Source organism: Dermacentor variabilis, chromosome 4 (genome assembly GCF_050947875.1).
Source record: "Dermacentor variabilis isolate Ectoservices chromosome 4, ASM5094787v1, whole genome shotgun sequence".
Classification (NCBI taxonomy): domain Eukaryota; kingdom Metazoa; phylum Arthropoda; class Arachnida; order Ixodida; family Ixodidae; genus Dermacentor; species Dermacentor variabilis.
The window spans coordinates 215047083-215071997 of record NC_134571.1 but is presented as its reverse complement, the minus strand read 5'-3'; the positions used below and the strand labels follow the sequence as shown (position 1 = coordinate 215071997).

At 46.7% G+C, this 24915-nt stretch overlaps 2 protein-coding genes across 2 annotated transcripts in view; one reads left to right on the top strand and one right to left on the bottom strand.

Moving 5' to 3' along the window:
- Positions 1–24915, bottom strand: part of LOC142578517 (uncharacterized) — a 729695-nt gene that overhangs the window by 201897 nt on the left and 502883 nt on the right. The window lies entirely within an intron of this gene.
- LOC142580108 (uncharacterized) overlaps positions 19904–24915 on the top strand; it is a 79952-nt gene continuing 74940 nt past the window's right edge. Inside the window, exon 1 of the mRNA XM_075690909.1 lies at positions 19904–20355. Within this exon, the coding sequence (XP_075547024.1) occupies positions 20082–20355 (274 nt within the window). The 5' untranslated portion in view covers positions 19904–20081. The remainder of the gene's footprint in view (positions 20356–24915) is intronic.

Here is a 24915-nt window from a genome sequence, read left to right as displayed (position 1 = left end):
AAGGCTATTTCGGCGTTTTCGCTGCTCTAAGTGCGGCGCTTCTCAGGACCTCATTAAAGTTCTCTGTCTGTCTGTCTGTCTGTCTGTCTGTCTGTCTGTCTGTCCGTCCGTCCGTCCGTCCGTCCGTCCGTCCGTCCGTCCGTCCGTCCGTCCGTCCGTCCGTCCGTCCGTCCGTCTGTCTGTCTGTCTGTCTGTCTGTCTGTCTGTCTGTCTGTCTGTCTGTCTGTCTGTCTGTCTGTCTGTCTGTCTGTCTGTCTGTCTGTCTGTCTGTCTGTCTGTCTGTCTGTCTGTCTGTCCGTCTGTCTGTCTGTTTGAGCGAGTCGTCAACGTACCGTTTAAGATTGTGAAGCTCTGCAAAAAAATAATTGCATTTGTGCGCACGCATTGTTTATTTTCCTTTCCGGGTGAGTAGTGGGTGTAGGCCTTTGTGCTAAAGGCGGCGTTTGTGGTTTGGTCTGTGCGCTAGACGGTCATACGAGTGCGTTTGTTTTACGGGTTCCTCCCGGCATCATCATCCTTGCCATTTAGGCGTTTCGAGTTTATTTTTCATGCTGTCTAAGCTTGCCTTAAGAGGAAGCTTTAGCTCGGGTCCATCTCCGACGTGACCTATTCAAACACATGTAAAACGCATAAACGCTTTTCTGAGATAATCCCTGGACAACTTTTAATGAAATTTCATACATTTGAGAGACAAAGTTAAATTCTCGTGAATGTTGGAAGCGGAATTTCGATTGAGGGCCTGCATTTTGTTAAAAGAATTTTCAAAAATGCAAAAGTTTGAGAAAAATGGAAGCACGAAGTTTGCAAATTAATAGCTCTGCATCAATAACAGATATCGCAGTTCTGTAAGTGGTATCTATTCGATCATTTAAAACGGAAAACTTCGATATGTCAATTTATATCTTACGTGAAATTGTTACTTCGTGTACAAGGGTTCTGCAAAAGCTGTATTTGCATATTACTAATATTTTTAGATTGATGTGTAACATGTCGATTTTGTCCGCTTTAGATGTACTATTAGATACAATTCACATAAGTGCGACATGATTTTTCATTGCTGAATTGCAGAGTCATAAGCTTGATAGTTTCGTTTCCTGAAAATTCGCGATTTTTGCCAATTTTTAATAAAAAATTTACAGCCCAAATAAAAAATTCGAAACCAACAGTTATTAGATTTTAGGTTTTTCTTTCGAATGCAAGATACCTCGTCAAATTTCGTGAAGTTGTTGCCGAGAAAAACGAATTTTGCTCTTACATGTATTTACGTAGAAGCACCCAAGCTGAAGCTTCCTCTTAAGTTGCCTGTTTTCGGCAACTACTTTCCTGCATTCCTCAGTCTGCGTGAGAGGTGCGGTCGTGAAGGACGCGACCGCAGATCAGCTTACTTGTGGATTTGTCATGACGAGAGGCCACCTTCGGTGACTTTCTGGTTGATCGTTGCGTCTGCCTTGCTTCTCCTCTCTGGACGGACTCTCGCGCTCGAGAACGGGATCTGCTCTTGTAAGGTGACGCTGATCTGGACCGCGTGTTCGCTCGGTGCGGAGACGGCGATCTCGTCCTTCCTTGTTGGTCGCGTTGGTCGCTCCTATGGCCGTTTGTGTAGTCCGATTCATCTGAGGCGAACCAGCGTGGCTTTTTCTGCATTTGGCTGTGCTTGTCAGCGCTCTTTGCGAATTTAGATTTTTTTTTTCGGTTGCTTGAGGCGTCGTTGGCAACTTCGGTGTCAGGCGACCCCCTCGCACGAGACACACTTTCGCTCGCATGAGTGTCCGTCTCCACTGGGTCTCTAGTGTGCAAATGCGGCACACTCGCAGGTCGGGCTGTGGACAAACGTCTGTCCGGTGCCCTTTTCCATGGCACGTTTTGCACACCCGGTCGGTACCACGGTAAGGATGACACAGGAGTTCGCCTGCGTTTTAGTACACTACCCGAGGTAGTGACGGGCCGCAGAAAGTAAGGGCGGCGCTCTCTGTTTCTCCCATCATTCTTGCTTGGATAAGTTCGACGCCTTGAGTCCGTATGCGTATGTTTGCTATGATGGTCTCCGCTGGCGTCCGGGGTGGAAATCCGCGTATGCTTCCTCGGATAGCTTCCTCTCCGGTGGCAGCGTATACGTTGACGTCATGCGAACGTCCGTTTATAGCGAGAGAGTGGACTCCGGACACCTGTTCCGCGACCTCCAGATTCGATGTCAAGGGCACGACGATATTGGAGCCCGGCTTTATACGAAGCGGAAATTCCTCACCTGTTATTTGGTAGTCGCAGGCCATGACGATTGCTTCGGCGAGGACCGGCGTGCAGATAGTTTTCAAAGGCAGTCCCTGGTGGGATGGGAAAATATCTTGAAGTCGCCCTTGGGAAGCGGAGCAAGTTTGGGTATCCCTCTTCGTCGTTTCCCTAGCTTCGCCTGTTTACAGTGCAGCCCGTTGAGTCCGTTTCAAGCTTGCGCTATCGCACCTGCTGCTTCTTTTGCCGTAGTGTCAGGACTGTCGGCCAGTCGTCGTCCGTCCCCCGGCGTTGTGGTGAACGAAGCCTGCTGTTCCGGCTTCTGTCTATGGATGTGTTAGATCCATGTTCTCTGCTGGAGCGGTCTCACGTCCCATTGTCGCCGTGGTCTGCAGTTCGCTAAGCGTTCCCGTAGCCATGCTCAGGCAGGACGGTTGCTGCCGTTCGCATTCCCCACGCGACGGAGCAGCAACGGCTGCTGCTGCGCCGAGCTGGCGCCAGGGCTATCGACGGTGCCTCGTGCGTCCGGGTCTGTAGGATCGCTAGGCTCCGCGAAATTCACCAAGGGCCACGTGGGTAGCCCGCCCGTGTTCCTTGTATCCTCGCGAGTCGACTGGTATCTCGGTACCTTGCGTGGGAGGACTACGTTATCAAAAAAACGCAGAAATGCAGAGCGCGATCGGGGGTTCGGAAAGCTGGTCGGGCCCCAGCCTCGCCCCAGTAAAGTGAAAACTAACCGCCTATGTACGTAACCGTAATGTTTACCGGAAAACGCTGGAAGCGAACGCTATGCGCGAAGGCGGGCTTTCTCGAAGAAACGAGCCGCAAGTGCGCGCCGGTCAGCGCAGTACTGCTTGCATCGCGCTCGGCATTTCTACGTGTTTTTTTGATAACGTAGTGCTTCCACGCAAGGTTATATATATATATATATATATATATATATATATATATATATATATATATATATATCGTGCTTGAAGAGACTTCGGGTGATCTCGAAGAATTGAACGCTGAAGTGAAGGCATTATATGAGTATATACAAGACCTCATAGTAGGGGACATTTCAATTTCACAGCCTGAGTCCTCTCGGTGGTGTAATCTTCCTTCGTTTTTTTGTCGCATACTTGGCTATCAATAATACTGCTTCGCCTTTCCGGCGAAACTGCAGCCTCTCTCTCTCTCTCTGCCTTCTTCTTTTTTTTTTGAGTCCAAGTATAAACGCTGCTGCGCATTACTGCTGTTGATTCTTATTTCAGGTGAATCCGGCTTGGCCTCATTTTGGTTACTGAGTGAATTATACAGTCTTTCCCACTTATAATGCACCAAGACTTAAAGAAAAAGCAGTTGCATTACTCGAAGGAAACCTAGTGCACATTGCTTCCAGTACAGCAGAGTAGCCGCCAGTAATTCTTTCTTTATTGAGATTCAATTCAGTAATTGCTATTAATGTTCAAAGTGTCAATGAGGCATTTGTAGGCACCCTAAGATGACATATCTAAGTGCCGTGTTTTGAGCGACGTACTAATTGCGTACAATTTTTTACGGCTGCCAAAGAAACCCCACGAAGTATGAAAAATACCACGTGAGTGCGCTCCCACCCGCATGATAAAGCAGCGCTCTCAAATAAGCTGACTGAAACAACTGCACTCCCTGTTGCAAACCCTAAGAGAGAGCGCATCACCTTCATAATGGTACGGAAGGGGCACCAACAGGAGGTTTCGCGGCTATTCCTTCTTCGCATTCCTACGTCACACTTACTATCCCTCTCTCAAGGCCAACTGATCACACTGACTACAAAAGCCCATTGATAACGCGGCCGGAGCACCCCTCTGACCACGCACGAAATTCGAAAAGCAATGCAATAGGAACAGAATGTCTCAAAATCCCGGCATTGCTCGCACCGCATCGAAAGAGTGCGCGCGAAGCTATATTTCGTGCAAGAAATTTCCTTTGGACCAAAACCAAACTAAAGTGGCCGTTTTTTTTTTTCATGAAAATGTATACATCCTGCAAAAGCAGGTTCGTGTCAAAAAATAAAAGCGAAATGAACAGACCGGGAGACGACCAAGGTGTAGAGGAAAGGCAAATCCGATGCGTTCAAGACAGTAAATATACCACTTCTAAATGAGCCAAATTGGCAATCAGGATGTTTGCACAACAAAAAAAAAATACACCAGATTTTAGTGTGCCCTTATTATCTATGAATTCGTAAGCTCCGTTGAACACCAGCTTAGAAGACGTGTTCGAATAGGTCCACTTTTGCAGCTACGCCGTACTGTGTCTGTGTTATCACATCTTCAGTGGCTTTCTTGGTGACCGACGCCGGAATTCTACGGCAGACGGCCGTTATCCTTGCCTTCAACTAATCTCACGTCCGTCTCGATCATGTAAGCTCGATCTTTCACATAACTCTAAAGAAAAAAATTGAGCGGAGAGAGGTAAGGTAACCTATCCGGCCAATTTACAGGTCCGTGCCTTCCAATCTATTGCGCATGAAAAGTCGCATCCAGCCAGTTTTGTGCGCGGCTGCTGCTGTCTGCTGCAGCTTGCTGCAATCTTGCTGATTGCACATAAGTGAAAGACGTGATGCTTACTGCATCTTTGTTGGCGCGGACGTGCACGGCTTTTTAATCGCACTTTCGCTTTATTTCTGCAAATCCTGATGATAGGAGGATACACGCATTAGGAGCACTAGCGGCGGCTGCCTAATCCCTATTTTCTCACTTCAACAATGTTTTAAGTTTTCTCTGTAAACACCATGCACATATAGAGTATATTTAAATATGCACACAAGACAACGTTTATTATATTTTTGATAGAGATGGAGGTTGCCAATTAAATATTATTTCTAAAGGTATGGATAGCCTATGCCTAGAAAATTAATATGTTGCTGCACGTTCACCACGCTTCAAATTGCTTTGCGTGCTTTTTTGGCCATGAAAGCAACCTACAGACTTCTGTGACCCCTTCAGCAGTCTTTTACCAATGGTGTGTGAAATGCACGTGAATGTTGTGTGTCTCAGTATTGCTATTCTTTCCAATGAGCAAGGCTAACGACTCATGAAAAAATTATTTTTAATAATTTACAACATTTATTAGGGATGGAAACATCGTCAGTTGTGTGCAAAGGCTATAAATATATGCAGGGTGTTCCAATTAACTATCATGCATCAAGATTAAACAGAAGAGCAACGCGTTACTCGAAGAAAACCTAGTGCATGTTGTTTACAGTACAGTGCAGTAGCTGCCAGTAATTTTTTCGTTCCTTAGATCTAATTAGGCAATTGCAGTAAATCCAATGACCGGAAGGAACTCACCGAAACCACACTTACCGTGCAAATACCACTCACCGGTTGGCCGCACTCTATTATCCCAATTAAGCTAACCCCACTTACACACCCTACCGAGGGGTTTCTTCTATGCTCCGCTCTAACCTCAGCGTACCCCCAATCCCCAAGAACACGCACCCTGAGCGAAACGGAAACTGCAAGTGCTCAGGGCCTCCACAAACAGTACAGCAAGGAACGTGAGGTCGTCAACGTGGACGCAGCGGTGTATAATTAAGGCTCCCGTATGGCCCTGGAGGTAGCCGACAATCAAGCTAAGCTTCTAACCTCCAACTCCAGTCATCCAATTCCACCGCAGAGGAAGAAGAGGCAGCCACCGCGCTTGCTCTCATATCTACATCTGCCATCACACTTATCACTGACTCCAAATCTGCCATTCTCAGCCATGCCAGTGGCTAGATATCTCGTATCGCTGCGCGCTTACTAAGCTTCTGACAGCCTCATCGCCCCATTACCCTAATCTGGACGCCAACACATGCTGACCTCCTGGCAACGAGGAGGCTCGCTCCTTGGCCCGAGGTATCACATTCCGGGCAGGAGTAGTCGAGCCCCCTCTACTGGCCGAGAAGCGCCTGCTCTCCTTCCGTGATATTCTCTCGTGCTGTTGGGACAAACGAAGGGAACACACAAACCCCAGCGCCCTTCCTCATCATACAGCAGGCCACACACTGGCGACCACTACAAAGTGGCACTGTTCTACACCCCATATTACTACATTCCCGATACTCAGGCCAATTCCCCTCATCATGCAAACTTCGCGGCAAACCAGGAGACTTCCAAAACACTCCCCTCACATGCCCCACGTTCCCCCATCCTCCATCACCTACTGCGGTGGAGTCTTACTGGGAGACTCTTCTGACCTGCACTACCACTCAAGACCAGCGCCGGATCATCTCCAGTGCTATGAGGATTGCACTCCAAGGGCTCTCCGTCGCTTTGTAAGGGTGCCTCCTCACAGTAAAGACTTTTAGCGTGTCCCCTATTCCAGCAAAATGGGGTGGTTTGGGCGGATTGCCGGATGGGCGGGAGCTTAAGCATGAGCGGCCGGAGCGGTGCAGCCGCCTGGTGGCATAGAGCTCAACCAGACAAACACAGAACTAAAATTGCAGTAACCTACTTTATTCTGCTTCGCTGCTGGTGCAAATTTTCGTCAGCGACGTAATTGTGAACACGATTACGCAGCTGTCGAAAATTTACACCAGCAGCTAAGCAGCATATAGTAATTGGCTCTGTGTTTGTGCTGTTGAGCTTTGCACCCCCAGCTGGCGCCGCTAATCTGGCCGCTCACGCTTACGCCCCCGCTCAACCGGCAAACCGCCCGTGCTTGCCGGAATACCGTACACACCAACATTAGAGACATTTAGCCTGTCCGCTATTCCGGCAAATGGTGGCGGTTTGGGCGGATTGCCGGATTTGCGGGGGCCTAAACGTGAGCCGCCAGAGCGGTGCAGCCGCCTGGTGGCGTAGAGTTCAACCAGACAAACACAGAACTAAAGCTACAGTAACCCACTATGTCCTGCTCCGCCACTGGTGCAAATTTTTGGAAGCGGCGTAATGGTGAACACTTCTAGCCCATCTCACCGGAAGGTATACACTTGGGCTTAACTGAACTGATCCTGTGGCCGTACGTACGCTTCGTAACAGGCGATTAATGTTCTCTGGCTGAATCAGAAAGAAATATTAAAAGAAGAAAAAATCACCCGAAAGAAAAACAGATGATAAAAAGTGGCATTAAAAAAACACACAGTTCAGGTAGGTGGCGCCATCTAGTGATGCGGAGTGTACTTAGAGGGGACGTAGAGTTTTTACTGTAGTGAATATATTCTACTTATCTGCTGGTGTAAGGTGTCGGCAGCGGTGCAATTTACTGCAAACAAACCCTTTTTTATGTATTGATTAGATAAGAACACCTATGTAACAAAAAAAAAGGTTTCACCCCTAGCAAAAATGCCAATAGAATTTTCTTTTGGTCCAATAGAGCTGTGCTATGGGTTCCATAGGTAACTGAGTGTAATTCTATAGGTTTTATTGCAATTCTATTGGTACCCATAGGGTCCAATAGGCGACATCTATTTCTTGCCTATAGGTCCAATAGACTTTGCATTGGTACCAATAGGGGACAGCTGCTTGTCACTTATAGAACCAATAGATTTGTATTGGCACCAATAGGGACCAATAGGTACCAGCTATTTGTCACTTATAGGACCAGCAGAAGTTGTATTGGTACCAATAGGGCCCAGTATAGCTTGTATTGGCACCAATAGGGTCAAACAGATGGCACCTGCTACTTGTCCTACAGAGCCAGTAGAGCTTGTATTGGTAGCAATGGGCATCAATAAGTGGCAGGTGTTATCAGCGACCTAAAGACTAATGTAGTTGCTATCAGTACCAGCAGGATACTCCTAGGAGTTTTGAGTTACTTGGTTCAAATTTAGTCAGTAGAACATTATTCCCTGTAGAACCGAGAGCTTCATTTGGATCAACCTTAATAAAATGGCAGTTTTGATTCATTCAATAGAAACTGCATGAAATATATATGAATGAGGATTTTTCAAAATGTGGCAGCAATTTTACTAATACTTGATGCCTTAATCGCTCAGTAACAATTCTCTATTAATTTAACTTGTGCAGATATACTGCTCAAAATTATGCTTATGCTATAAACTTGTATAAAGTTGAGCAAGCTCAAGGTTCACAGGAAGTGAAAGGCTTCAAGTGATCAAGTGGTTGATCAAAGAATGTCACTGGAGCATATAAACAATGGAATTATGTTCATCAGGGCAGGAAGTGCTTTTCTTGGCAGCTTTCATGTGCACGTAGCCTACTCGCCCTCAATGCAGTAGGTGAAGCTGGCGCATGAGTAGGGCAAGGGAAGTCAAAGTATAAGGCAAAATTAAAGATTATCTATGTTTGCTTCGTTTCGAGTTATTGCCACCTCATAAAGAGCCAACAGAAGCACTACCAACTGTTCCCTCTATCACGCTTAACACCTCCCACTTTCTTTTTTACACTTTGATTACTCAAGCTTACTTTATGCACCAGCTTAATCTCTTTCTCACCCATTGAAGGTACGGGGCGATTTACTCATGCCTAAATGCTGCTAAGAAAGCAGTCGCTGCCCGACAGTACGTAATCTTGTCAAAATCACTCAAAATGACATTCCTTGTTAAATCACTCCTAAGGCTTGTGGCATTACGGACATGCTATAAACATGCTACAAATACGTGCGTTTCCACATTACCAGATTTTTTTAATGGCTGCTGTTTTTGTAGTTTCCTTTTTCATCCTTATAAATCTTCCCAAGAACTTAGACAGTGCTTTGTCACCATGCCTTAAGCAGACTGTTTCCTGTTACCACTAGAATCAACCTTCATTGCATTCTTTTAGATGTAGCTCTTGTCTCCTTTCTTAGTGTGGAAAAAAAATATTTCTTTTTGAACCCCGACTTCAATGTGTGCAGTTAGTAGTTCTTGTGCACAGATTGTATAATCAGCTCTGTCTTTCCGTGTCACTTCAACGTTTGGGCATTCGTGCAGACCAGCACAATACAGGTATAGTGAAAGTGCCGACATGAACAAAGTGCTGGTTTCCAACAAACATTTATTTTAAATGTGAAGCTTACATACACATTGAAAAAAAAAGATAAATGAGAAAGTGTTGTGGGAACTTGTAATTAACAGTTATCTCCTTGAACCTTAATAAAAGACAAAAATATCTTAAGTTTATATGATGAGACATGAGAACGACGAAAATCTAGTTGCTAGTGCCACCTTCATTGAGCAGCATCATGTGCAGTAAGTGAGATTTATTTTATATACAGCAAAGGTGGTGATGTGAACAGAGTACACAATGGTCTAGCTGGTCATGTCAGCGTTCACACCCGAAAGAGAGAAGGGGAGTAAACTTTACACACAACATTCACAACCATTTTCGTCAGGCCACTATCTGATTCGTCATCATGAGAGGGTGAACAAGAACAAAACATAGCCCACCAGCGCCACTGGAATGTAAACTGGTTCTGCTACAACAATGTATAGTTGGCACCTTGATGCACAAATCTCACACTATTTCACAGTGCTGGTGCTTGGTAATTTCATTTGTGGGGAGGTTTTCATTTCATTTGTTTCCACCTTAAAGGCCCGAGGGCATTACATAAGAGGGGGGGGAGGCGTAGAGGAACATATGACACGGCTACAGAGGTACAGTCTCACTACAGTGAAGTACAGAGGTACAAGTGTAACAGCAGATACAAAAATAGAAAACTCAAAAAAAATTACAGCACGAAAGTGCAGAGATACAACAGCATAAAAATACAACAGCAGATTTCCACACTGCGAGAGCATGAAACACATTAGCTACGTACGTACTATGGAATATGGCTGATTAATTTTTCCCGGAATAGTTCGCGGTCAGTGCATGAGGCTATGGTATCAGGTAGATTGTTCCAAAGGGTTATTGCTTGAGGAAAGAATGAGGTTAGCATTGATGAAGTACGGCTGTTAAGTCATGCTATGGCGTTGCTGTGGTTGATACGGGAGAAAGTTCGGTGTGGCGGTTTTGGCGCTATGTCTGGACTTCGGGTGATAATAAAAGGCTTTGCGCCGCACGAAACCCGGAGAGCAGAACACCTGTGCATGTTTCTAGAATTCCACAACCAGCATTACTGTAGTAGACAGAGACAACATATGGATAACAAAGTTATTTAGAGCATGGCAGTGCATACTTCACAAGCCTGCTACTTTAGCCATTCCTCTAGCTGTGAATGCATTTCTAGCTAAAGTTTGGCAATTTCACACTCTCCCTACTGTTCATATTTGTGTTCTATAAATGTCATTCTAACTTGTCTAGTATCATTTTAATGCACAGTTACAAACAGCGGGGCATCCTTCTAATGCTTCCAGGCTACTGCTAGTTATTTATTTTGAAGATGTTTGTACTTGATCCACTCAACTTCCAATTGACGGACAGCTGACTTATGCAACCTGGCACAATTAGGGCCCAATTTTCAATGAAGCTGTTTCTTTTGAGTAGTTGCATTAAAGATTTCAGTTGCCAGTAATTAAGCCACACACCATAAAATATTGGCCGCCTACGACTTCACTTTCAAACATTGCCTGTAAACAGTGCATTCGAGCGCTTTCTTCACTTTTTAGCAAGATGCTTCACTCACAAACATTTAAGTTAGCCTGGATATGAGCCGTAACTATTCTCCCCATTTTCAACAAATTTAATTTGTATGGCTGTTATAGTTCTCTAAGGAGAGCAGGCTAAATTGAACATTCGTGAAACACACTTACAATACTCAGGTGCACTGGAAGAATTTAGTGCAAAGGCCGCCATTAACCCACACACTTTCAACTTTGCCTAAAAGAACAGATTCACGTTAACGCCGCTCTGCCAGACCATCAGAAAGGCCGTCTACTGAGTCTCGTGAATGAATTTGCCGACTGTTTTTCAACGTCATCCAAAGTGCCGCGCATGTCCATCACAAAGCGTCGCATTATTACGGACGAGCCTGCACATCCTGTTCGTCAGCATCCTTGCAGAGGGTCTCCAGTGGAAAGAGAAGCGATCAAGCATCAGGTGAAAGAGATGCTCCAAGACGACGTGAACCAGCCATCCACAAGACCGTGGGCCTCCCCTGTAGTGTTAGTCAGAAAGAAAGACAACACACTACGCTTCTGTGTAGATTACAGAAAGTTGAACCGTGCCACCAAGCGTGATGTTTATCCATTGCCACGCATCGACGACGCATTGGATCGTCTACAACACGCCAAGTTTTTTCTTCGTTGGATCTTAAATCAGGGTATTGGCAAATCGAAGTTGATGAACAGGATCGTGAAAAACAGCGTTTGTGACACCTGACGGGCTTTACGAGTTCAAAGCTCTCCCCTTCAGTCTCTGTTCCGCACCTGCCACCTTTCACAGGATGATGGATACCGTGCTTGCTGAACTCAAATGGCAAACTAGCCTCGTATACTTGGACGACGTCGTCATGTTCTCGAGCACGTTTGACGAACATCTCACACGACTCGAGTGTCCTCGCTGCGATCCGTACTGCCGGCCTCACCATCAAGCCTGGAAAATGCTACTTCGGGTTCCAAGAGCTCAAATTTCTTGGCCATGTCATTGGTCCTCAAGGCGTCCGACCAGACCCCGACAGGTTAGCTGCCGTCGCCGAGTTTTCACCACCCACAGACAAGAAGGCTATCCAACGCCTCCTTGGTTTGTGCGCATGTTATAGGCGCTTCGTCGAGGAATTCTCGAGAATTGATGAGCCTCTGACACGGGTTACACGCGACGATGTGCCTTTCATTTAGGCGGACGAGCAGCAGCTGTCGTTCAATGAATTGCGCAAGCGTTTGCAAGAGGCCCGAATACTTGCTCATTTCGACGTAGACGCTGACACTGAAATTCATACTGACGCCAGCAATGCGGGTCTCGGCGCATTGGCAAGCTCGGCGCACCAGCAGTGGCAAGCTGGTGCGGAACGCACCATTGCTAATGCAAGCCGCAGTCTCACCAAGGCTGAGAAAAACTACTCAACCACTGAAAACTAATGCTTAGCGGTTGTGTGGGCAATTAGTAAATTCCGACCCTACTTGTACGGTAGACCCTTTAAGGCTGTCAGCGATCACCACGCCTTGTGCTGGCTTGCCAACCTCAAGGATCCTTCAGGCAGAATATCCCGTTGGAGCCTGCGCTTACAAAAGTACAACATTACAGTTGTCTGCCGATCTGGAAGGAAGCACAGCGACGCTGACTGTTTGTCACGCGCACCTCTCCCTACAATGGCATCGGACCCTGACCATGACTTGCCATTTGTCGCCGTTATCGACGCCATAAAGATGGCTGAGCACCAGTGCGCTGACCCTGAGCTGCTGCCGCTGATCGAGCACCTTCAAGGAGCTGAAGGTGTTTTACTCCACTCGCTCGCGCGCGGCTTATAATCGTACTACTTGCACAACACTGTCCTTTACAGGAAAAACTGTGGAAGCGGTCCCAATACGTACCTCCTTGTCGTGCTGTCGGCGCTGCGCAAGACATTTTGCAAGCCTGCCATGATGAGCCATACGCGGGACACCTGGGATTCGCCAAGAGATTAGCAAGGATATGACATAATTATTACAGGCCCCGGCTTTATTCTTCTGTGCAACGGTACGTGAAGACCTGCCGCGATTGTCAGCGCCGCAAGAAACCACCAATTAAACCGGCTGGCTTTCTCCAGCCTGCGGACCCTCCTCAAGCACCGTTCCAACAAATAGGAATGGATCTACTTGCGCCATTCCCAGTAACTTCTTCGCGTAACAGATGGATAGTCGTCACTACCGACTATTTAACCCGGTAAGCCGAAACCGAAGCTATTCCGCAAGCAAATTCGTATGAAGCGGCCAAGTTCTTTGTACGCCACATCATCCTACGACATGGTGCATCGTCTGTTCTCATCACCGACCGCGGTACAGCATTTACAGCGGAACCTATGCAAGACGTTCTCCAGCTGATGCATAGCTATCACCGTAAGAGCACTGCGTATCACCCTCAAACCAATGGATTAACTGAACGTCTGAACAGAACGCTGGCTGATATGCTCTCCATGTGTGTCGACGTAGAGCACAAAACGTGGGGCGAGATTTTACCCTATGTGACCTTTGCGTATAACACTGCTGTACAGGAGACTACACAGTTTACGCCGTTCGAACTTGTACACGGGCGTCACGTCACGTCAACAATTGATGACATGCTACCCCTGGCTGATAATAGCCCGACCAGCGAACATGTGGAAGAGTTCGTACAAAGAGCCGAAGAGGCAAGCCAGCTTGCTCGACATCGTATCCGGAGTCAACAGCATATGGACACCCTTCGATACAACCGGGGTCGACGCGACGTCCATTACAATACCGGCGCCTGCGTGTGGGTCTGGACGGTCATTCGTCGCCGTTGACTCTCGGACAAGTTAATCCGCCAGTATTTTGGTCCCTACTAGGTTACACGCCAACTCAGTGACGTGACCTACGAAGTTGTCCCCTGCCGTTCTGACGCCGGTGGGCTCCGTCGTCGTCCTCGCGCTGAAGTTGTTCATGTAGTGCGCATGAAACCATATTATGCGCGTACGTGAATGCCGAGATGCACCTGAGGGGCTCCATTTCTTATTTCGCTGAAAGAATTTTTTTCACGCGACCGGAACGGTCGCTTTTTGCATGGGGGCCATTTGACACAATGATGTGGCGCTCCTGCACCACAGAACGGCGCGCGCAACGGTCCGCGCCATGAAAGACGATGAAGCGCGTAAGCTGCACGGTCTCCTTCTGGCCCGCAATTAAAGAGAAGCGTCTATTTTGCAAGACTGTCTTCAATCTGCCTTACAATATTCATCACCCATAACCAGTACCTTTTCTTTAAATGTAAACAGGGCGTCTGGTTAGTTCACCAAGACCAGAAAACCTGCAAAATGCCTCTATTATGCATGAAAATAGCGAGAGAATTAGTTTCAGTAATTAGTTTTAAAGCTGATAGTTAGCCTATACATGCACTCAACGTTTTGGCGCACATTACCTGTAACATGGCCCCTACCCTCTACAAATATAAAATTGCTGTCACTTTTGCTTCCTCCGAGGTCAGTGTCAAAATTTTCTACACATTTCACGTAACAGTTCTAAATAGGCAGAAAATGAGGGTTTAGCAATTTTCATTTATCGCTTAATTAACCAATCCACTTCAAAAGTCGCCAACACATCACCATTAACATGCCACCCTAGTTGCCTTTAAATATTGCCACATGGTAGTCACAGTCACGAACACAGTAGCAAAACTGTAAACGGCGAAACTCTTTACTGGGTTAACCTGTGCCCAGAAAAACAGGCTACACTCAAAACACAATGATAGCGGTGAACACAGTTAGCGATCGGAAGAAATCTGCTCTGCCGGTCAAGCGCATCAGCTTTTATACACGAGTCATTGAAGGTTCCGAGTAATCGCTGGTGCTCGCGTGTCTTCCTGAATGGTCTACACAATTTGCGTCGTATATGCAATCAGGTTACACAAACTGCGTTGACACAGACAGCAGACACAACCATCAGTAACATTTCAGAAACTTCTGATACATGCAGGCGCCTCCAGCGCTAAGACAGTGAAAAGCGGTCACCTCAAAAAAATAAATGAGTACATTTGTCAATATCAACTCAGTGAATGATCTAGATCCCCAGGGAGATGAAACTACACACATTTTCAAGCCCTCATAGTTCATCTAACATCTTCACTGCAAAACTACAAAACACCACCACCAGTACATTCACCTTTCTGGCGTTCACTCAGTCACGTCCATGTAAATTCGGAATGTCTGCAATATAGAGGGCACTTCCCACATTCGTCCCCACGCATATCGTTTCCACCTCGCTAGTATGTAAAAGCACAGTCTCTTCAACTCCCGTTCTAATGTACAAGTGTGATACTTTCTTGTGCACTTGACACTTCAGTCTTTCACATGCCAAATAACACATGCCATCTTCCAGCATGAACACTCTATCAAGTACATAATACAGGCCACCCACAGACTTGAAGTAAGAGTTGCATGCTCTCTTTGTCCGCTGGTAGCTCTGCACGTAGTAACTCTGTCCTCTCACTGAGACTCTTTCATGCTGAACCAAATTTTTGGGATGCTGCCCAAGCTTACTGACAAACAAAGTTGCCTCATGAATTCCAACCGAGAAAAGACATCCCTTACCAAGTGGTTTTTCTGGTGGGCCCTCTTCTGCATTGCTACTAGTCATCTTTTCACACAATTCCTTAACTTTTGTCAACAGACTCATTGTCTGCAAAAGTTGACGGAGCTGCAAGCTCATCGTGAAGCGCTCCAAGACTTGTAGAGGCACTCCATTTGCATCACTGACTAGGTTAAGAAGTGAACCATTTCCAGACTCGAAGATAAATGTGGAATGTGACCATAATGGCACCGGCTGCTGCACGCTTTGTGGAAGGTGCAGCAGTTAGTAGACATTAAATTTCATGACTTCCTGCCCATAGAGCTGCTCCACCTGGTACACAAATCGGGCCAGGTTGTCCATAGCCACCTTCAGGTTATTTCTTGTTATTTGATCTTTCAAGAGGAGGGAAATTCCATTTACCAGTAGGCAGAAGTGGTCATGGTACTCAGTTGGCAAGATGCCGTCAAGGCATGGCACAGCATAAAACAGCAGCCACCATTTCCACTCACTGGCTTTCCACATGCTCCGATCATCAAGTGTTCGCGGCAATCTAGTAAAAAATTGGGGCGGTTTTCAACTGACTAGTCGTGGTAGCACACTTTGGCGTTTGGACGGCATTCCTATATATGCTGGTGAATTCACGGCACTGAACCAAATGTCTGTAATCTGTTTCGCCACACCCTCCAAAACACAATGCATATAGTCAGGGCACATAACCCACACCAAGTCAAACTTTGGCAGCTGGACAAGTGGTGTGTACCCCTTTACCCCAAGAGATGGTTCGCCAATAGACAGTGCTAACTTCATATCCTCCTTCACTTGTCTAGTGGTACGTGTGACAGGCACTTCTTTGCTGCTCAAAACAGGGTACTTGACAGATCCTGCAATATTCAAATGTTTGCATCAGTCAAAAATATTTGCATTGCAACAAAAAAACGTTTATCACTATTTAAATAAGAGCTACAAATGAAAAGAGTTATTGTAACATATATTAGCATATGGCACCGTGACATAAAATAGACTTATAGCAAAACTCACTTTTGCCCTTTGTCACTTTGTGGAGACAGAAGCTGCATCCGAAGTAGCCGTTGAATTGTTTAGCATGAGGACTGCTGCACGTGCAGGTGCATCTACCCAGCAGCACACCACCTGGACACTTGATTCAAGTTCTCTGTCATTAATTTTCCACTTCACTGTACTCATCTCGAGGACCTCCTTGACAAACACGTCCAGGAACTTAGCCATTTCTGGGTGCCCCTTGCCGAACCAGAAGCCTTCAAGCAGAACATTGGTCTAGTGCAATGCTACCGGCAACTCATTGATCACACACTGAATGGGCCACAAGGAAGTTTTGTTACAGTTAAACACTCTGGCACCATCAGTATTGAATGTGAGAGTGATGTCGCTCCACTCACATCCCTCCATATGTTTGCGATACAGTGCTCCGTCTGTGATGTCAGTGAGCACTGTATTTTTGTTTGAACCCTCACGCAGATTCTTCTTCTCAAGTGAGTCGAGAAGTGCCGCGGCCACCACCTTACTCGAAAGTAAAACGTCAATTTGTTTCCGCAAATTCATAACTGCATAAAAATTGTGCGCCGAATTCCGGGCATTGCAGTTTGAACAAACAAAACTGTCCTTCAGCATTGGCAGCAGGCGTACTGCAGGTCGTACATAAGTAGTAGCGCTTCACTAATTGCCTCTGCCAATTCTTCCACGCCTTTCTCAACAACTATTGACATGAAGGCAGCACCTCGGCTCCCAACAAAATGTTCACCACGTGTACTAGCTTTTCTATTTCGCTCCAGTTGAGCCCTGCTGACGTTGAGTACGCCATCAATGTAACCATGTAATCAATGACCATTGCATCAGCAACACTCAGGTCACAATTTGGCAGACGTTCCCCTGAGAACAATTTCATGAAGTCGTCCTCGCCGTCCGCCGTGTCAGCGCAGTTGCTTGCATTGCCCGCATCCACATTTGCAGACCCTGTCGATTCTTCGCTTGCACGGTCATCGACGATATGTTGCGGTGATCTCTGGCTGCGATCGTCATTTCTTGTGTTTTCGGCGACGTCGTCCACTTCAGCCGGCAAACAATTGTAGTCAGGCTGCACGCTGTCGTCCAAGTGAGTTCGCTGGCTCCGCAGTCGGAGATCGCTCGCAGCTCAAATTAGTACCGGGATTAGAGCTTACCTGCACACGCTGATAAAAAAGAGTGCGTCGTGGAACCGTGAAATTCGCTCCAGGCTCCAAATAGCACTTGCGCTTCCTTTACGGGTTCACGTTCACTGCTACCGGCGACGCCCTGATTTTCGATCGCTCGCAGAAAAACGGACGTTCGGAAGGCGAGGAATGCCGCGGAGATCGCCACCAAGCAAAGACTCTCGTAAAACGTGACCACTACTACGGGAACCCAATATAACAGACACAGAATTGCGGCAATTACGGTAGAGAATCACAGAGCACCCATACAAAGACAGAATCTAAAACGTGTAGGGGCAAAAAAAAAAAAAATTTGACGATGAGTCATCGCGTGGTGACGCTGTATGTTTCACATGATTTTGCTTTCTCACAATACTGTCTCCCTGCACCTAATGCTAAAACGTTTTTAAGCATAGTAAACAAAGCAGGAAATAAAAAATAGCAAAGTAAGAAGAGGTATATTGCTCGTTTTCTCATTTTTAAAGCCACGGGGGAAAGAAAACGCGAGCCGACGACAGCCATTGCTAGCCATGTTGCTAGGCCACGTTCGTGCTGCCATGACACAACGTGGTCACGTGGTCTTGGACGGTATCGGTGTATGGCGTAGCGTTGTCTTGCAGCCGTAGCTCTAGCCTTTGCGAGTATTCGTCACTTGTGCTTGTGCTTGCGCTGCAATGTACGCGTCGGTCAGATTTCGCGACGACGACGCGCGAGAAGTCTTTAGCATCGGAGATATAAAAAATTTCAGCCCTCAAAGCATTTCAGACTACAAAAGCAACAGGTCGTACAAAGTGCACTGGAAGGACGGCCATCAAAGTGGCTTTTTTTTCTAAAAGTCTCTGTTCTCTAGTAGTCGCTAAAATGTCTCTATTCCCTAGTCGCTAAAAGTCTCTATTCTCTAGCAAGGGAGCAGTCAAGAGCCGTGTAGGGGGCTTTGCCCCCACCATTCCTATTATTGGCAGTGAAAGTTTCTACCTCCGTCGCGCGCAAGGCTTCGATGGGAGGGGAGGGAGGGGGGCGCGTTTTACTCTGGGTGGCCCGAGCGGCCACGCGCGCCCTGCCGGGCTGTTATATCTCGAAAGTCATCTGCGACGGGTAGAGAGTCCGCGCTTCGCTGTGTTTTCGCGAATTAGTTCGCGTTGATGCGAGTGGCTGCACAAAGGTTGATTCGCTCGCTGCTGCTGCCGCGTTTCCTCGCTGGAGCGTTTTGATAGCGAGTTTCCGCGGCCATTCAGTGAGCTGTGCTCATGTCTACCTGTGCGCGCATGGCACAACGCTTGTTAATTTAGTTAGTATGCCTACGTTTACAAGTATATACGACCGATAAAACTGCTATCCTTACTTCCTGTTGCTAGCTGTTCACTAATTTGCTATCGCAATCGATGCTTCGCCTTTCGTGCGAAACTGCGACTTTTTTTAAAAAGTGGGAAAATGAACATAAAACATAGAAAATAAAAATAAGCCTTGAAAAAGCCGCCACACTTACACAAAATCAGAACATTTTTAAAACATTCTACGCGCAATGCAGAAGAAGGGAATGGCACCCATACAATTGCGCCTAACCCACGTTCGATAAAAGAAATGAGACACTAACGTTTCAGTTAGTGTCACTTTTATTTCTTTTATTTTTATTTTTGGTGTCTATTTGTGTGTTTAGAATATACGCTTGTTTGCAGTGTTATGGTAGCTGCATTGTATGCTCCCTTTATTAATGCTAACTGTATTTTATTAGTTTATTTGCTGTTTTCGTTTACGTAATTGGTGATACTGCGCTTACATTATTTACGTTTTTTACATCAGGTGTTTTCAGTCATGGTTGGTACGTATACATTTCATGCATCGCTCCCACACTCCCCTTACTCTATACCCCATTTGGGCGCTGTAACGTATTTTTATAGTAATAGCGACCAACTGCTTACTCAACCGAGGAAATATACGATGTAACCGTATTGCCCATTCGGCCGGCTCAAGTACGATATCCTCGTAATAAGTTCAGGGACCGGGTATCACGTGCTGCTTCTTCTGCAATAAAAGTTGAGGATTCATCACTGGCTTGTTTCCGCTCAGAAGGAGAAACCGGACTCGAGTTGGCCAGCATGTGACGCCAAAAATAGTGGGGCAACAGAGGCGCAACCAGCGAAGCACTCGTGCAGCGTACGCTACTCGCCCGCTTCGAGTGCGAGCTGGACATCCCGCTGGTGACAGCGCCGCTTGTGCGCGCGGAAGAAGGAACGTAGCGGGGCGTACAACAACAAAGTGGACCCGTTCAAACTCGGTCAGGCGACGACCGCCCGCAGCAAACGCGCTACACCACAGCAAGTTTTGCCCGGAGGAGGAGGAGGCGCGCTTGTGTTGGCTTGTTTCTTCTTGCTTCCCTTTCTCCGCAACCGGGCGGCAGCGAGAGATCAGCAGCCGCGCTCTCTCCCTCGCGCCAGCGGCGTGCGACGAGTTTTCCCTCAACGGTCGCTTGACGGAGCGCGCAAAAAGCTGCGAAAGCTACGAGTGCGGCGGCTAGCTCGTTGCCGAGACACGTCTGCGCGACTTCGTGGTGTCGTCCGTGTGACCGTCGTCAGCGCCTTGTGTGGTTCGTGCCGCGGGACAGCATGTCGCTGCGCGACGCTCGGTCCCAGTACACGCTCGCGGGCTGTGCGGCCGCGCTGGTGGCCGTGGTGTTTGTGACGGTGGCCTTCTGCACGCCCTACTGGCTCATCTCGGACGGCCTGAACCCAGGCATCCGCAAGTTCCGCCGGCTTGGCCTCTGGGAGGTGTGCTTCGACTACTTCTTCGAGCAGTACTACCGCTACGACTACGAGTTCCGAGGGTGCCGCTGGATATTCGACCGGGAGTACCGGATTTTGCGGCCCCTGCTCGAACCCCGTGAGTGCCGATTTCTGACGCGCACTTTGAATGTACGCGCGTTTGCAGCGGCTCATGCTCAAGCGTGAGGTCCAGAAGCTCGAACACGCTCGTTGTCGCGCTGCCTGTTGCAGAAGGGATTGGACAGCGAATGGGTACCACGTGATTTGAGTTCCATGTTTTCGGATGATGTACAGCGGAGCAAGCGGCTGTGTGCGAAAGGCAGGCGTTCAGTCAGCCTGCCCGATGTACTGCGGTGTTTACTTCGTACGTCGTCGAGATAAAATTTTAGTCCACAAATGTATAATGGGGAAGTATATCCCCGTGTTTATCTTGATTGTGTTTGTTCGGTGATCGTAGCGTTCGTGCTAATCGCGTTCACTCGGATTTATACAGCAATCTTTTACGGAAATTGTGTCGATCGTTCTCGCAATCTCGTGCGAACCGTATTGTTCAAATGAACGAAGCGTTCTGGAAAGATGAAACCAGCACGGGCAAGGCGCCAGTATAGCTTAGAATATCAATCACAAGCAGCATCTTTCGTACCGCTTCCCTTTGTATCTTTTACTGCGAGCGCCAATATATGCAGCCATGAATTTGTTGGCGATATTTGTTGAAAGTCTACCGAAAATAGTGCCTGCGTTTGGCAGTGTGCGAGTGTGGCGCCACACTTCACGCACTGCTGCTTTCCCATTAGTGGAGCCTACATTGCGTACTGCAGCTCCAACGAGAATACAGAACTGCCCCATCAGCAAGTGGCCCTCGCAGATGCACATAACGCAATGCCATTTGCAATTTAAGTGCGCCTAGAAAGCGAAGGTAAAGTTGGAATTCCGCAGGACTCGCGGCAGCATTGTAATCGCTTTGTAACCGCATTGTAACCGCATTGTAGCGCTGCAACCGCTTCTCAAGCGTTGCACGTTGGAACGATCGTGCTTGCCGGTCCCGGAGCACGCTAACTGTGGTAACAGCGTTCTGCGAACACATTGAAAATTAAATTCTCGTGTTTAACGTGCCAAAACCACGGTGTTATTATGAGGCATGCCGTAGTGGGGGTCTCCGGATTAAATTTGGTAACTTGGTGTTCTTAAACGTGCACCCAGTGCAAGGCACACGGGTGTTTTTGCATTTCGCCCACGTCGAAATGCGGCCAGGATCCAATCCCGCGACCTTGCACATAAGCAGTGAAACGCCAAAGTCACCACGGCGGGTTGCGAGCACATTTGTTCACAAAGGTAAAGCTAGTTATCTAGAGATCCTAGGTTAAGCACAGCGGGTCACGAGTATATTTCATCACGATTCCATAATTGCTGCTACGGCGGTTGCCGAGCACAAGGTGGTCGCGGGCTGGATTGCTGGCGGAGGCTGCCGCAGTCATGTGGGGACTGCGAGAACGCGCCTGCTTTATGTTCAACGACGCTCGAGGTTAAGCGGTATGTCTCCACTGCGGCGACTCCGATTATAGATCCAGCACAGTTTAAAGAAGAAGAAAGGAAGGACAAAAAAAAAAAATAAACAGGTAACCTGATTGAACGAAAACGCACTCGGGATACGCTATGCCTGCAAACTTTCTGGGCTACGGCACTCGTGAAAGATCAACTAAGCTCCATGACACGCGTTTGCTCATATTAATAATAATATTTGGGGTTTTACGTGCCAAAACCACTTTCTGATTATGAGGCACGCCGTAGTGGAGGACTCCGGAAATTTTTGACCACCTGGGGTTCTTTAACGTGCACCTAAATCTAAGCACACGGGTGTTTTCGCATTTCGCCCCCATCGAAATGCGGCCGCCGTGGCCGGGATTCGATCCCGCGACCTCGTGCTCAGCAGCCCAACACCATAGCCACTGAGCAACCACGGCGGGTTCGTTTGCTCATATTAACGCGACGATAATACTTATGTGACCTATATATGTACAGGCCAAATGCTTCGTTGCCACCCCTTAATCCACCTGCAGTGTTGATTTGCCCGAAAATCGTGATGTGTGGAAGCGTTCAGATTGGCGTGAGCAAGCCCAGCGGCTACGATGCGTGCGCCTTTCTGCAGTCTGTCTTTCTTGCTATTCGCCTGCCGCATTCTGTCTCGGCACAATATGCATTGCGATAAGTTTTCATTATTTAATTTCCAGCTATGGGCTTCCGAACGACCACCAATCGAACGTACATAGTGAGCGTACATAGCACACGTACTGCAGCGCCCGCAGCATTAGGACTCATTTTGATGGGTTTAGTAAATAATGGAAAAGAAAAAAATTGTGAGCACACTGAGGAGCCTGTTTCCTTTGATGGAATAACTCGCAGCCTATGGGCTCTGTGATTGGTGACCACCACCGTCGCTTGATCGTGGTCGGAGACCAAACGCTCTCTACAACCTGTTGCGGCCCCCTGCTTGTACATGTTATTTATTTGTTTAGTACACACTGCAGCCCGAAAACCAAGCATAACGGGCAAACGATCAACATAGTGAACGAAATTGAAGAAGTTATACAACATAATGTGGTAAGCATTACTACTCAAAGACAAATATAGACTAACGAACAACACTAAAAATTCGTTGCAGACAAAAATTGCACAAATTTGTGGAATCACTTTTATGCGCACAAAGAAAAAGGAAACACAAGTTAGTTCGTGAGTTGTCAGATGTAGACAAGAGTATGGGGTTATCAACAGTGAAGTTTACACGAAATAGTACGTGTGTTTTCGAAGTGTGGAAGGCCACGTTCTGAAAAAAAAAAAAAAACATTTGAAGGCAGTGCGTTTCATTCGCTAATGGTTCGCGGAGAAAACGAGTGTTGAAAAACTTTGTGCGAAGTATTGTGTCCGGTCGTGATTGTGACGTCTGGTCTGCCGGGAAAAATTGGGAGAAAGGTATTTACCAGAATTCACATTAAACTGCCGAGTGTGGAGCAAGAAAAGAAACTTGAGCCTAGCGTTAGCTCTGCGTTGTTCCAAAAGTGGGAAGTTGTTACTAGCCGCCAGTTATGAAGGCGAATCAAGATTGTGATAGACGTTACGGATGAATCTTACTGCTCTTTCTTGTACCATTTTTTTAGGTTATAAACATCTTTTTAAATACGGTTCCGAGGCCACGCATGAGTGCTCTAGACGGGGTCCAATAAAAGTATTGTATGCAAGAAGTTTGATCTGGGATGACGTGTTCTTTAGCTTGTGTCTAAGAAATCCCATTTTTCTGGAAACAGATGAATAAACATCGTCAATATGGTTACCCTATGATAGTCGATTGGTAATCTTGACTTCCAAGTATTTAAAATTGTCGACTTCGATCAAGGAATTATTATTTAACGTATATTTAGATGTAAATGGACTAATCTTATTTGGAATTCGCATAAAGACTGATTTTCTAATGTTTAATTTCATCGGCCAGGCGTTACACCAATCAGAGAGAGACGTTATGTTGTTCTACAAGCACTCGTGGTCCCTTCCACTTTAATTGGCTTGTAAAGAATGCAGTCATATGCAAAAAGATTTTTATTTTATGGCGGAAGTGTCTACTAATGAGACGGTGTCATTAATGAAGATAAGAAACAAGGCAGGGTTAAGGATTCTACCCTGGGCAACTCCCGAGGTTACAGGCAGAACTTCAGAGGTGCAACTTCGACCTGGACAAACTGTTCCGGTTGGTGAGGTAGGAGCGGATCCAATTAATCAGATTGATGGGTAGACCAATGCTAGAAAGCTTCGTGAGTAGTCTACCATAGCAGATGCAGTCGAAGGCTTTTCTAAAATCTAAGAAGATAGCATCTATTAGGCCGCCCTTACCAAATGCTATTGTGAAGTCATGAATAGCGGTGACAAGATGAGTGGTAGCCGACAGGCCTTTCCTAAAACCATGCTGGCGGAGAGTGAAAATATTGTTTTCTTCTAGAAGAGACATTATGTAATGCGTAATGATATGTTCTGGAAGTTTGCAGGGACCGGAAGTTATCGACATTAGTTTTCAACATTCAGGTGACCACCTTTCTTCGGAGCAGGAATTACGTGCGCCAATCATAGGGAAGAACTGAACTATTCAACGAAAGACGACAAAGATGGGTGAAGGTGTGTGCTTTAGGTTCAGCGTACCGCTACAGAAATGCGTTAGGTATACCGTCTGGAGCGACATAAGATTTTATTTTAAGATTCAGCTACAAAGAAAAGATACCTTCGACAGTTATGAAATCAACAGGTGCGATAGGAAGAGAATTATTATTCCTGTCAGAATTATGTTCCTGACTGAAACTGAGTGGAAAAAGTTCTTAAACTGGTTTCCTATTTTGTTTGCATCATTGACAGTGTGGCCGTCCACTTATATCTCGGTCAGTTTTTTGTGCGTGTCGCTCAAGTACCGTCAGAATCTATCAGCGTTATTTTTCAAATAATAAATATAATTTGAATATAATAAATTTATTTTGAATAATAAAGTGCGTTCTCGAAAGCCATTTTCGAAGCAACTTAATCTTAACTTCCAAGTCACTCATATTTCGCCAACTGCTGCCACGCCGCTAAATATGTCGCCGGTCACTGAATAGAACAATCTGTCGTTAACTAAACTAATAAAGTCGCTAAGTCAATCGGCAAT